Below are 12,596 nucleotides of genomic sequence, written 5' to 3'. Positions count from 1 at the left end.
TGTGTGTGTGTGTGTGTGTGTGTGTGTGTGTGTGTCATTTAGGAAGGTGATTTCTAGGCAAGGGATGAGACTGGCAACATTTTATATTTCTGATAATGTCAACAAACCTAGTGGAAAGACCCAAAACAGCTGGTCGATGTAGTTTTTAGGGAACACCAACTCAACAGGAGGAAATAGAGTATTTGTTTGGGATTATTTTCAGTGGGGGATTAATAAACATTTGGTGCATCAGCAGATCGATGTATGTGTGACTGAGTCAAAATGAACTACAGTGTGTGTTCATGGTAATGAAGGAACATGTCACCCAATGCAGCAGTGTGGCTTAATGATGTGTTTTTAATAGTTAAGCTCAATGGTACAGAGGGAATAGATATAACAGGCGATACACACTCACACAACATAATTATAATAAGAATAATAAATAATAGTTATTAGCAGGATCAGTTAATTGTTGGTTTTAGTCTTTAAATGGCATGTGAACTATTTGAAATTCATACTGTGTACACTTATATTTCCTCCTCCATATTTTTTCAGGCCACTGTGAAGCCCAAAAGAATTAATAAAAACAACTGCCTGCAGTTAACCAAAAACATTTTACCACTAAAGTCTTCTCTCTGTTAAAGTTACAGATATTAAACATATATTATTGAAGAGAGTCATGCATTGCTAAACCATTTTTTTTAAAATGAGCTAACCCATGTTTAACAAGAACCTTAGGCTTCAAACGCAGGAGAGTACACAGATAATATCAAAGGCTTAATTCGTAAATCGCAGTATGGCGCCCCCGGCTAAAAACATGACTCCGCAGTTTTGTTTACAATATGTTGCATCTGTTTAATACATCATTAACTGGCATCCCATAATCCAGTATTAAGTCCAAATCAGGACAAATTCTTTGCTGTTTTCTGCTGAACTTTAGTCCTGCTGCTTCATAAATGATTTGAACTAGTTTCAACATTAACATCAGTGCTTTACGGATAGTATTACAGTTAAAAAAAAAAATCAATGTGTGATTTGTATTAATTTATATAGTAGCGGGCCATAGTGTGAAAATATAGCCAGTTCATTTTCAAATTTGGATAAAGTTGGAACATACTGTATGTATGTATATATATGTGTGTTGTTATTGTCAGAATGTTTTTGTACTCTGTAGAGGTAGATTTTGTATGATGCACACTCAATGATTTAAGATTTTTTTTCCTCACCAAACGTTGATTTCAGATGTAGTTCCAGATGTATAGACCCGCCGGGCTGATAAAATGGTTTTCAAAGAAGTGGTAGGTTTTCCCGATGTCTGATTATACTTTCTGTTTGAACAAAACCCGAGCTTCTGAGGAAAGATAACGTTTGTACTGACCGCCTGGTGCTAAATGAATAAATGTCTCTTTTTTTTAATGTGGTGACTTCTTCATTGTCCTTCACTCTATGTCTATCAAAACCTGTAAATATTATCTTCAGGTTTTGCTTTTCAATTTAAAAATTACACGTTGAAATCTATCAGGCAGATACGAAAACACTCTTAAAAAGGACCAGTGTGTAGTATATAATGGCATCCACTAGCGAGCATATAGCATCTAACTAAATAACCCTTTCCAAGTGTGCGGTAGAACCTATGGTAGCCTTCAGGTAACGGTAAAATGTGGTGTCGTGAGCTTGTACAAACAACCTATGGGAATGTTTTTTGGGGGAAAAAATACCCCAAAAATACTTACTAACTAAACTGAACTAAAAAATAAATCGGAAAAAAGAACTGATGGTGAACAGTTTTTGATGCCAACAAAGCAACCATGTTGTAACAAAAGATTTACTTTATTAAATGGATATGTACAGCACATTCCTGGATCAAAATAGAAAATCATTTTCTCTTTATACTGAGAATTTTCTACTTTTTTTCCCTTCTAAAAAAAAAACAAACAAAAAAAACAAAACAGAAAAAGAACCCAGATATACAACAGGTGTGCTTCAATTTTCCTAAATGTTTTAAAAACTCCCCTTATTGCACCAGAGCCTTATAGACTTGAGTCCCAGGGTTGGCGTAAGGATATCAGCCTTAAAACAGCAATCACACCACACTGTGCGTGTGTGCGCCTCAAAACAAGGACAAAGTAAAGACACTTCACTCGTTGGTGCAACTGCTTCCATCACTGTAGCTTCACCACAAACATTATTCAAACAATAATTAGCTTAGAAAAGACCCCAAGACTGCATATAAAAAGGGTATCCATAAAATCCATAGCTTAAAAAGGAAAGAAAGATCTTTAAAATTGAAAAGTGTGTGTGTGTGTGCGTGCGTGTAAAGGTCCAGATGTGCACAGAGGTGATCAATGAAGCCAAGAATTTAAGTTAGCCAAACAGCTTTAGAAAACCCCTCACCAAGACCTGGAGGAACGTTCCAAAAAGCATCTTAGAATACTAAAACAATACACTGAATTTTGCAGGCCTATAATGTAGTTATAAGTGTTTTAAATATATTTTGACTCATCACGTGTTACAATGCTCTTTGGCTGCATTTACACAGGTACAAAAATTGTTTCAAGCCTTATGGGACTGCATATCATCACCGTACATCAATGCTTACTTTTTTTTTTTCTTTGTACTTAAGACAATTGATTAAGTTGTGAAGGAAGCTAATCAATCATCAGCCGCGTGTGGTTGTCCAATCCTACGCCACGCACGCAACTGTCATAACGAAATGAAAATTTTGGATGAAAAGAAACTATTGTAAGTGACATCAGTCGTGCATGGTCAGACAATCCCTAAGATCCTAATTGTTGGCTTGTACTTAAATTTAAGATGTCCAAAGTATAGAATACTATAAACTGTGTGAGCGCCCATATTCACAAGAAAAAAAGGGTCTAATCGGAGCAGTTTAAAAAGTACGTTAGTGGAAGCAAGAACATTGTTTTTGTTGCAACTGTGTATAATCAGAGATAATCTCCTGGGCCTGTACAATTAAAAACTGAAAGACTGACTTTGTCTCAGGTTGCTTTTGGAAACTGGAACAATAAAAATTAGGATTTTCTCACATGGTCTAGTTTATAAAATTTGGACAACTATTTAAAAAAAAAAAAAAAAATAGAGCCTCTGGCAATGTTAACACCAAGTGGAGTTTGACTCTGGGTTATATGCTGGTGTAAAGCTGCTCTGCAGTAGTAATATCACCACATGTAGTGTATATGTGTGTGTTTATTATACCAATAATGTTTTGTAATTCTGCATTCATTGCGGGCAGTGTGCATTGATCAACTTTTGACTTTGGCGGTGTTGTTAACCATAAAAAATAAAAGTGTCCAAAGGAAAGAAAAGGTTGTCAAACTTGATGGGAAATGATCCCAAAACAAATGGAAACATTAAAACTGATATCAATCCATGTTGGCCTGATTAACACCACTGATCCAAACCTGACAGAGCTGACGTATTTTGATACAAATTATGTAATGCTTCAGAAAGTGATCAGTATGTCCAAGCAAAGCCATGATAGAAGGCCAATTTTCTTTATGCATAATTAATACACCAACACCCCCTAAAAAACAAAACGTGGAAAACGCAGCTTCATATGCAGTCAAACTAGTTTTCTAAAGACGTACATGTAAATAACTTAGTATGCCCTAAAGCAGGAAGTAGTTGCCGCTGCAGTGCAAATCTGAGGCTCAAGTTTAAAGACTACATGTCCCTGAGAACCAAAATCTGTTGATTAAAGAGGTTTCCCAAAACACCAAGGATCATCTGCACCGTGACAGGGAGCGTGATAAATCTCAATCGGTTATCTGCACTGTGTTCTCAGTCTACGCTGCCATGGAGTCCAAAACGAAGGCAATAGCAGCTCAGCTCAGAGAAAACTCTCCTGCCTCTCAGCTGTAAGCATCCAAAGCAACGTCTTAAAGAGGTGTAGATGGACGGTGCTAAGACTGACATGAGGAGCTGTAGGAGGTATAAAAAATAAAACAACCAAATAACATTGATTTCTAATTCTATGGGCTCAGACAAAAATCTTTGTAAAGTAAGATTTAAATTAAAGAAAATGAAGTTACGGTTTTAGTTCCTGTTCTTTTTGTTTCCCTCTAAGCTACTTATTTGGTTTCAACGTTCCGGCATGTCTGTTTTTTTTGCCAATTGGATTTTCTCTAAAATGCATATTTAATGAAGACGATGCACTTTTAAAAAGGCAGTTTCACTTTACTGGATCTTATTTACTACTATGCACATGTAACCCGACCAAGCTCATCAACAACCATAGGAAATCATTATTTTTTTTCTAAAACACAAAGACCTTAATCAATCAATCAATTCTGTTAAGTAAAGGGATTGATCTACGAAATCAACCTCTTTTGCACCCATAGAATAAGGGGGGGGGGGGGCACAAACAAGCATAAGATGGCAACATCTCAGAGGGGACGCAAAACTACAATAGCCAGGTTACATTGACATAACTGATCTGAAGAGAAGAGGCGAAGGGACAATGGAATTCGTGTGTGTTTTGAGTAAAAGTGGGCAGAATAGTTTGCTCAAGTGCAAGAGTGAAAAGAAACTTACATTGATGAGGTTTTGATCAGAGTGCTGAGTCAGGCTTTAAAAACAGCAGCTTTAAAACACCAAACACACCTCTCTCCCTGCGCTCACGCGCTCTCTCTCGCACACAGACACACACAGACACCACACACACACACACACACAGACACACACAGACACAGACACACACAGCCACAGACACAGACACCAGACACAGACACACACGACACACAGAACACCAGACAACACACCACACAAACACACAGCACACCACACACACACCACACACACACACACACACACACACACACACACACACACACACACACACACACACACACACACACACACACACACACACACACACACACACACACACACACACACACACACACACACACACACACACACACAACCACACACACACACACACACACACACACACACACACACACACACACACACACACAACAGCTCATCACTCAGAAACTTTAGCTGCCTCAAAGTTGACAGCCAGCTTTCTGTGCTTCCTCTTGCCGGAGGAGCCGGGGGTGTGGCCTGTGGCTGGGACGTTTTGTCGAGGGGGTGTGTGCAGGACTGCATTCGTCTTGGAGACACCGTCTACTTGACCAGGACTGGACGAGGAGGGGTTGATGTTGGCGGCATAGGGGTGCGGCTGGTCAACTCTACCGCCCTGGGGTTCACCCTGAGCCAGAGATTGGCTGTGCTGGTTGTGGGCTTTTTGTGATTCGTTTCTGGTCACAACGTGGGCGGCGCTGTAAAACTCCCGAGTGTCCTGGTTCTTCTTGTTGGCTGAGACTCGCTTTTTAGTCACCTGTTGAGGTCAGAGGACAAGTGGAAAGGTAGGTTACCATGATTGTAGCATTAAAAAATATATATATTAACAGAAGGAATACAACACAAAATAGAAATACAACAACATCTGAATGCTCAGTTCTTATGTGTAAGTCTACCTGTAAAGGAATAAATTGGTTGTGTGAGCCGATGGGCACTGTTGTTGCAGGCTGGGGCCGGGCGGCACCAGGGAAGGTTCCTGCTGCTCCGTAGAACGGCTGGTTTTGATGGTGCGGAGGCGGCAGCGGCATTCCCCATAGAGGGGCAGGACCGAAACCCTGGTGAGGCAACAACAAACCACCTGGAGAAGAAGAGCAAACTCATTTATTCATAGGGCTCCTTATCTCAGGAAAGTCTCAAATGACAAAGTGAGACATTGACTGATTTTGTTGTGATATACGCTTATGACTTTTGGCAATGCCATTGTTTTTTGGCATTGCCAAAGGAATTGTACAGAAGAAGGATAATGCTGACAATAATCTTGCATCTACAGCCAAAGAAAGCTCCCTACCATCTACCACACACTGTCATATCTAAAATGTAAGAAGAGAAGACTGACCTTGCTGGCTGAAGACAGGGCCCATGGCTCCTAATGGTGGGGGTCGTATCTGCCCCACTCCTGGGTATAGAGGGGGTGGGAGGGGGAAGCCAGATCCCACTGAGTTCTACAGATGAGCAAGAAACATGGAAGCTTTAATTGTAGATCTGTACAATAGTACCTACCTATGCACTCACACTCCCTTACAGATTGGACAGCTGAGTAATCACTTTACCAGGTGTTTTGTGGAAACCAGGTTTTAGCGATAGCTAAATGTTATCTAGAATGATCACAAAGTGTTTGTCAACCTATTTAATTGTTAATATGTCTTGCTTTCTTTCCTCGGGGTAACTTTGTAACGTGAAGAGTGTGTCTACTGTTTACCTTGCGGTCCTTGTGAGGAAAGATAAAACAGTTGCTGGCATAACATCTTTCCGGATTTTAATTAGAGTTGTGTCTGGTAGGTATCATAAACCTCTATTCAGTGTGTTGGCATCCGCTGTTTTAACACAGGGTTGGTCTGGATGCCCTCTAAGTCAGGGACTGGTCTAATCATAATTTAATGATTTCAAAAAACACATTAAAATTAAAATCAGTGCTATTTTTAATGTCTTTAGGATGTTCTCAAAGAGAAATCTTCACATTTTTGCCACCAACCGATTGAGATAAAAAATATCTCAAAAGAAGGAACAAATAGTGCAAATGATTTCTGACTTCCATAGCTCAAAATAAGACGTATTCTACACCCCCCATTGCAAGTACACATTATCACACTTTCTAACAAACAAACACTCATTTGTGTGTGTGTTGTACCAGTCTTTGGAGGGCAAAAAAGGCAGCTTTTTCCTTGGCATCATTTTCTGATTGGCACTGGGGACCGTGAACCATCAACCCATTGGACAGCTTCACCTGACACACTACTGTGCGACCCTGTGGAGACGAGACAATTTTAACACATACACTCACACAAGGCATGCACGCAAAACCATCTGGCATACATCTACACTATGCAAGTAAATAACTATATGTGTTGCAAACATTACCTGTCTGTTGCCTATGTAGCTGAAATCGGGTGGTGCCATTCCTAGCCCCACACAGACACGCGTCAGCTCTGACACCTTACTGGCCAGCCCGGCGTTGGAGAGGTTAGCAGATACGGCCAATGCGGGAGAAGCCATTACAGCTGTATCACCGTGGGGGGCGTTCATATTTGCTGCTGGAAAGAGAAAAAAATGGGATGGGGGGGGTGGGGGGGGGGGGGCAGATTTTAGTTGTATCACGGGTGAGCACCTCTTCCTGGGTATGTAAATCTGGTTGCAGTACATTTGCTTGTGATGTAGTACGTACCTATTTTTCTTGATGATCGTCTCCTGTTCTGCTGCTGGCCACCGGTGTTATCTGTCTCCGGAGAAGAGGGACTTCCTGTTCCAGCACCGTCAATCTTCAGCATCTCCTTCAGCACAGGGTTCCCTTCTGCAAAAACAGAAGAAAAAAAAAAAAAGGTAAATTATCTTGACCTGTCCTTATATAATATATATATATATATATATATATATATATATATATATATATATATATTTGAGAGAGCCTAACAAAGTCATTAAAGTTGGATTTACTCACACACATTGGTCAGCCAATTAGTACAAACATTCACAATGTTCAGTTAACAGACTGTTATAATTTTCATATCAAAAGTCAAGTTGCAAGATCTGCAATTTTAATTACAGCTGATATGATTAGCAGTGTGTTACCCAGCTGCAGTGACTTTGCAAAATCACAAAACAGAAGTCTTGACTGTTGTCTGGACCATTTCCTTACATTCTGCTCACTTTTATTTGTAAATTGTAAAACATATAAGCTTGACTGAAGATTATTTTGTGGATGATCATCACTGCCAAATATTTATTCCAGAATTTTAACCAACTAAATGCCAGTTTGTTTTCATAATGTCTGTTGTTTTTAATGGGGAAAAAAAGAAGAAAAAAAAAACTTTTAGACTACTTATTAGACCGTCATTTTAAGCAATCTTTATCCGTGATACTCACCATGGCGAAGGACTGCGGCGACAAAGGCCCATCTGACTGGCTGGTGGGTGCTTGCGGAGGAGCTGGAGGGGGCGGGGTCTGCTGGTTACCCGTGGAGATCTTGAGACTGGCGATCAGGTCCTCAAACTCAGTTGTAGCCTATGTCAAAGAAATATGTGGAGACGTGGAAGTGGGGAGACATTTGTTGACACAAACTGTACCCTGTGGACAAACGATTCTGACCATTGAGGTTAAAAACAAGCCACTGGGTGACATTGCCTAGACCCTTGTACTGTCCCTTACAACTCGGAGATGCACATAAAGTGATCAGAAGAAAAATCTGATAGGAAAAAGGAGATTGAAAGTGTGTGTACCTTATTGGCTGTGTTCTGTGGGGGGAAAAGGGAATTGGCATCTTCATTTTTCTTCAACAATCTGATGCCACCAACTGGGGCCTGTAACGTATGCACAAACCATCAATATTCTAGCCACATATCCACACACATGAATATCACATAACACTTATACATTAAAGCAAAGGTCTGCATCCAAAAACACACCAATACAGCTTACTGTACACACATGAATATACATAAACAATTTACACACATCACTTTAGTACAACAGCATTCTTTATATATTATTACTGCTGTAACACACATTTATATATTCTTTCATATGTGCAGTTCTGGTTAATAAACTGCTTAAATCTGAGTTATGTGGGGATTGTCAGCCTCATCCTGCTCTCCAGCTTGTGGCCTGTCAGTTTTGTGAGCCTGCAGGTGTGGTCTGAGCATGTGTGTACTTACAGCTTCGTTGGAGTGCTGGTTCTTCCGCTGTTGGGAAAGTCCTTCCTAGAGTTGGAAACACACATGGTTTTGCTTTAACATATCGCATCGTCAAGAGTGGGTTTTAAAACTAACAATAATTGGAAGAAGCTCCATACATTTGCCATCTTGTCACTACCTTACAATGGCTAATCTGAAAATTTGGCAGAGGTAGAGCGTGGATGGAGCTGAGACAGGCTCAATGAAGCCGACAGTCCATGGTTACACAATGCTCTTAATGATGCAGAAATGTAAGCCTGTTTAAAAGTTTAAATAACCTGTACAGTGTATGACAATTTCTGGAGAGGGCCTGCACCATATTAGTCTTTTGTCACTATTAATATTTAAAAAAAGCCCTCAAACACACACTTTCACACACACACAGACGTACATTGTGCCAGTGAGCAGGAGGGTTGAGAGGAGGACCAGAGTTCTGCAGAGACTGCCACACATTGTTGTACTCCTGGGAGGAGAACAGAGACAACATTATATATTTGTACTGTCACATATTTGCAAGGTCACATATTTAAAAGGGTCAATAGAAGTGAGAAGGGTTTAAACATACAGGTGACTCTGCGCTTACCTTGGACTGTTGTTTCTGGATAGGACCTTTTGAGGGAGAGTTCCTGTTGCCCTGGGAGGCTGCCTTCCCCATACTATGCTTATTGTTATGCTACAGGGGTGGAGAGGTGGAATGGAGAAAGAAAGAGTTTGCGTGAAAGGGAAGAAGAAATGCTTTGGTGAGCCATCCGAGGCCTAGTCCACACAAACGTAAGTTGTTGTTGTTTTTTTAAAAGGGTTTCTTGAATTTGTTCCTTCTAAAATAAAAATAAAAAACAATGCAGTCTAGAAAACTCTCCGTCCACATGAGAACGCTTAAACACAATTGAAGCACTGTCAAAAACATGTTAGTCAACAGGCGGCGATATAACCACAGTAGCTCAAAGATGAAGATGACGTTGGCCAACCAGAAAACTGAAAAAAAGCTGTTAGCGGAAGACTACCCACCAACTAGAAGTCTGACTATAAACATTTTTACTGTTTATTATAATTTCAATCAGGAAAACCCTTACCTGTGTGGGTATAAAAGGTGAACGTGGAGAGTGATTCAGGCCGGACAACTCGCGCTGAGAGTTGAAGTTTGCGGCCGTGGTGGGCTGAGGTTTGACGATGGCGGTGAGTTTGTGGGAGGTTTGATCCACTCGTGTTCCGTGGGACAAGTTAATGAGAGCGCAGGGAGGGAGGCGGTAACAACGAGGTGAAGTACACCTGAGGACAAAGGAGACATGTCTAGTTTAACATCCTTCTGGTGTGGCGTGGAAGGTTCTTTCTTGTAAATATTATATTATAAATATTATATTTTACAGTTTACAAAGTAGTCACTGCAGATTCACTTTGTGCGATTACCTGATGCAGAGACCTCCAGCAAATTCTTCATCAAAAAGCACTTCATAGAGAACCTCTGCCTCACGATCCGCTGAAGATAGACACAATATAAACTGTGAGAATGATATGTTACAATTATATTTTCTGCTTTATATCATTGACATGCATTATACCCTTACAATGGTGCTGGTGCTTTGGTAGAATTTTAAACAATATGGAGAAATCAGGATGAAAGAAATTAAACTGTGACCTCACCTCCTTTAATGCCGGTGATAGTTCCTCTGAGTCCCAGTGGGACAGTGAAGCCCTCCCTGGTGTTGATGACTCTGTCAAACAGGCGATACTCTGAATCCGGGTCTGGAATCACTCCCTGCTGCTGCTCCAAGGGCTACACACAAACACAGATATTCATATCACATGTTCAATACTTTGTGAACGTGTACTGAACATAGGGATCGACTAGCAGTTATTTTCATTATTATTTTAATATTATTATCATTATTATTAATCTGCTAATGATCTTTTCTGATTTATTGTTTGGTCAATAATATGTCAAAATCTAGCCCTTCACAATGTCCTAAAGCTCAAAGTAACATCTTCAGATGAATGGTTTATTTCCAACCAACAGTCCACAACCAAAAGACATCCAATTTAGGATCACAATAGACAAAAAAAGAAGCGAAATGTACTCACCCTGAAGAGGAGATGAGGCTTGACTGTCACACGGACTTTCTTGGTGCTCTTCTTCACCTAAGAGAAGGAAGGTGGGAGTGACACAGCGATAGAGAGAATGAAGAGAGATGTGTGAATTGAGAGACAGTTGAGTTCACACAGAGAAAACGTCTTACAATAGATAACTGTTTATTTTTGTCCACAGGTACTAGGAACCTTCTGAGGAACTCGTTGAGGGGTTTGCATGGTTGACCGTTGCTGGTTGGTCAAACATGCAAACTCACAGCAGCTTTACTTTGTCGACAGCTTCATTCATAAAACAAGAAAATACTCTCATTTTGATTTAGGACCATTTTCATTTTTTTGAAAAGACATAAGAGGAGAGACAGATTGGGCAGAAACAAAACCTTGTTTTAGCGCTTATGATCTGAAGCACAGTGAAACAAAAATCTATTTTGTTTGTGTGTTTTTAGATGAAATGGACAGGCACACTGAACTGCAGGCTGCACAGTGTGTTTACCCCGGCCTGCGACCACCAGCCGCCCTCATCCCGTCATGTTGCTTTATAAATTGGTGGACTAATTTGCCTAATCTTCAGTTATTTAGATCGTGGAGGAAACATGCACAACAATCAGCTGAAGGAACATTCTAAACCAGTTCCTCTAAAATAGTTCTGGGGACTCAAAAATACTTTAGAACCTGTGTCGCAAAGCACATAAGTAAAGGGAGGAAGTATCCTGTAGTTTGAGACAGTTTACGTCACTTACCTTGGCCTTCTCCACTGCTTCCTCGATCCTCTCAACGATGGCAGAGTCCAGCACCTGTAGGTCACAGGAAGTCCTGCCGATGGAGCTTACTGGGTGACTTTTCAACCATGAGGTGATTTCAGCAACCCTCTCCGCCCTGTGGGGTGTGTTTCGGATCAGTATTAGATATCACCAATAACTACAACATAAATTCAATTAACTTAGAACTGTGATTACTGAAGAAAAAAAAAAAGCTCATTAGAGGTAGATCCAAAGGAACTACTTTAGAACTTATTGAGGCTGAGACTTCTCTTATTTTTATCTGACAGGGCTGATAAATTTGTAGGTTTTTCTCAGAAAACTGCATTGTGACTGAACTGTCATTATGTACCCCAATCACAAGAGATTTAATACTATCTATGTACAGTATGTGTCTGTTTTACCCGTTCTGGTCCTCTTCAGGCCAAATGTCATCTTCATAGAAAACATCATCGTGACCGTTTCTTGACACTGAGTTGAACACCTCAGAAAATCTGGAAAAGCACAAATTTTAACAAACAATTGTATTCAAACACACTATTTCAGAGTGTATGAAGATAAAACAAGAATTCAACACATTTCAATGCAACTAAACTATCCATGCTGCTATCACACTCAAACAGAATTAAGGACTCAGTTAACCGCAGCCTGACGGTAGATGAATAAGTGTTCTCACAGTTTTTATTTATTTTTTACCTGTCCAGGTATTCGGCCAGTAGTTCCTCCACAGCAGCAGAGTAGAGCCACTCCTTTTCAGTTCTCTTGGTGTATCCAGGAACCTCCTCATTCTTCTTGTTGAACTTGAGGTTCAGGCCAACGTTAGCTTTTTGCTCTCCACAGGGACTGCAAACAATGCAGAAAGAAACAATGGTGCAGGGAAAGACAGTTGGGAAAAATGAAGTTCTGATCAGTGAAACAAACAAAACCTTTTAAAACACTATGTAACTTTTCCCGCTTCAGTCCCCCTACAGGTTGGAAGCGGAATTGTCCCATTATGTCT

At 40.3% G+C, this 12,596-nt stretch overlaps 1 protein-coding gene and 1 long non-coding RNA gene across 4 annotated transcripts in view; one reads left to right on the top strand and one right to left on the bottom strand.

Annotated features, from left to right (window-relative positions):
- Positions 1-12,596, bottom strand: part of LOC116700246 (5'-3' exoribonuclease 1) — a 27,655-nt gene that overhangs the window by 1,804 nt on the left and 13,255 nt on the right. Inside the window, exons 24-41 of one of the 3 annotated variants that reach the window (XM_032533282.1) lie at positions 12,293-12,439; positions 12,001-12,090; positions 11,579-11,714; positions 10,833-10,889; positions 10,395-10,527; positions 10,161-10,230; positions 9,827-10,022; positions 9,337-9,426; positions 9,145-9,216; positions 8,736-8,780; positions 8,301-8,381; positions 7,944-8,085; positions 7,250-7,375; positions 6,946-7,118; positions 6,716-6,832; positions 5,924-6,029; positions 5,484-5,665; positions 4,926-5,344 (exon numbers count right to left, since the gene is read on the bottom strand). In XM_032533282.1, the coding sequence (XP_032389173.1) occupies positions 4,988-5,344; positions 5,484-5,665; positions 5,924-6,029; positions 6,716-6,832; positions 6,946-7,118; positions 7,250-7,375; positions 7,944-8,085; positions 8,301-8,381; positions 8,736-8,780; positions 9,145-9,216; positions 9,337-9,426; positions 9,827-10,022; positions 10,161-10,230; positions 10,395-10,527; positions 10,833-10,889; positions 11,579-11,714; positions 12,001-12,090; positions 12,293-12,439 (2,320 nt within the window). In that variant the 3' untranslated portion in view covers positions 4,926-4,987. Of the gene's footprint in view, positions 1-4,925; positions 5,345-5,483; positions 5,666-5,923; positions 6,030-6,715; positions 6,833-6,945; positions 7,119-7,249; positions 7,376-7,943; positions 8,086-8,300; positions 8,382-8,735; positions 8,781-9,144; positions 9,217-9,336; positions 9,427-9,826; positions 10,023-10,160; positions 10,231-10,394; positions 10,528-10,832; positions 10,890-11,578; positions 11,715-12,000; positions 12,091-12,292; positions 12,440-12,596 lie in introns of those variants that run through there. The other 2 variants (XM_032533280.1, XM_032533281.1) reach the window with 2 other exon arrangements.
- Positions 6,488-12,596, top strand: part of LOC116700248 (uncharacterized) — a 17,912-nt gene continuing 11,803 nt past the window's right edge. Inside the window, exon 1 of the long non-coding RNA XR_004334607.1 lies at positions 6,488-6,497. This is a non-coding gene — a long non-coding RNA (uncharacterized LOC116700248). The remainder of the gene's footprint in view (positions 6,498-12,596) is intronic.

Source organism: Etheostoma spectabile, chromosome 13 (assembly GCF_008692095.1).
Source record: "Etheostoma spectabile isolate EspeVRDwgs_2016 chromosome 13, UIUC_Espe_1.0, whole genome shotgun sequence".
In the NCBI taxonomy this organism is placed as follows: Eukaryota; Metazoa; Chordata; class Actinopteri; order Perciformes; family Percidae; genus Etheostoma; species Etheostoma spectabile.
This window is presented reverse-complemented; position numbering and strand designations above follow the sequence as displayed.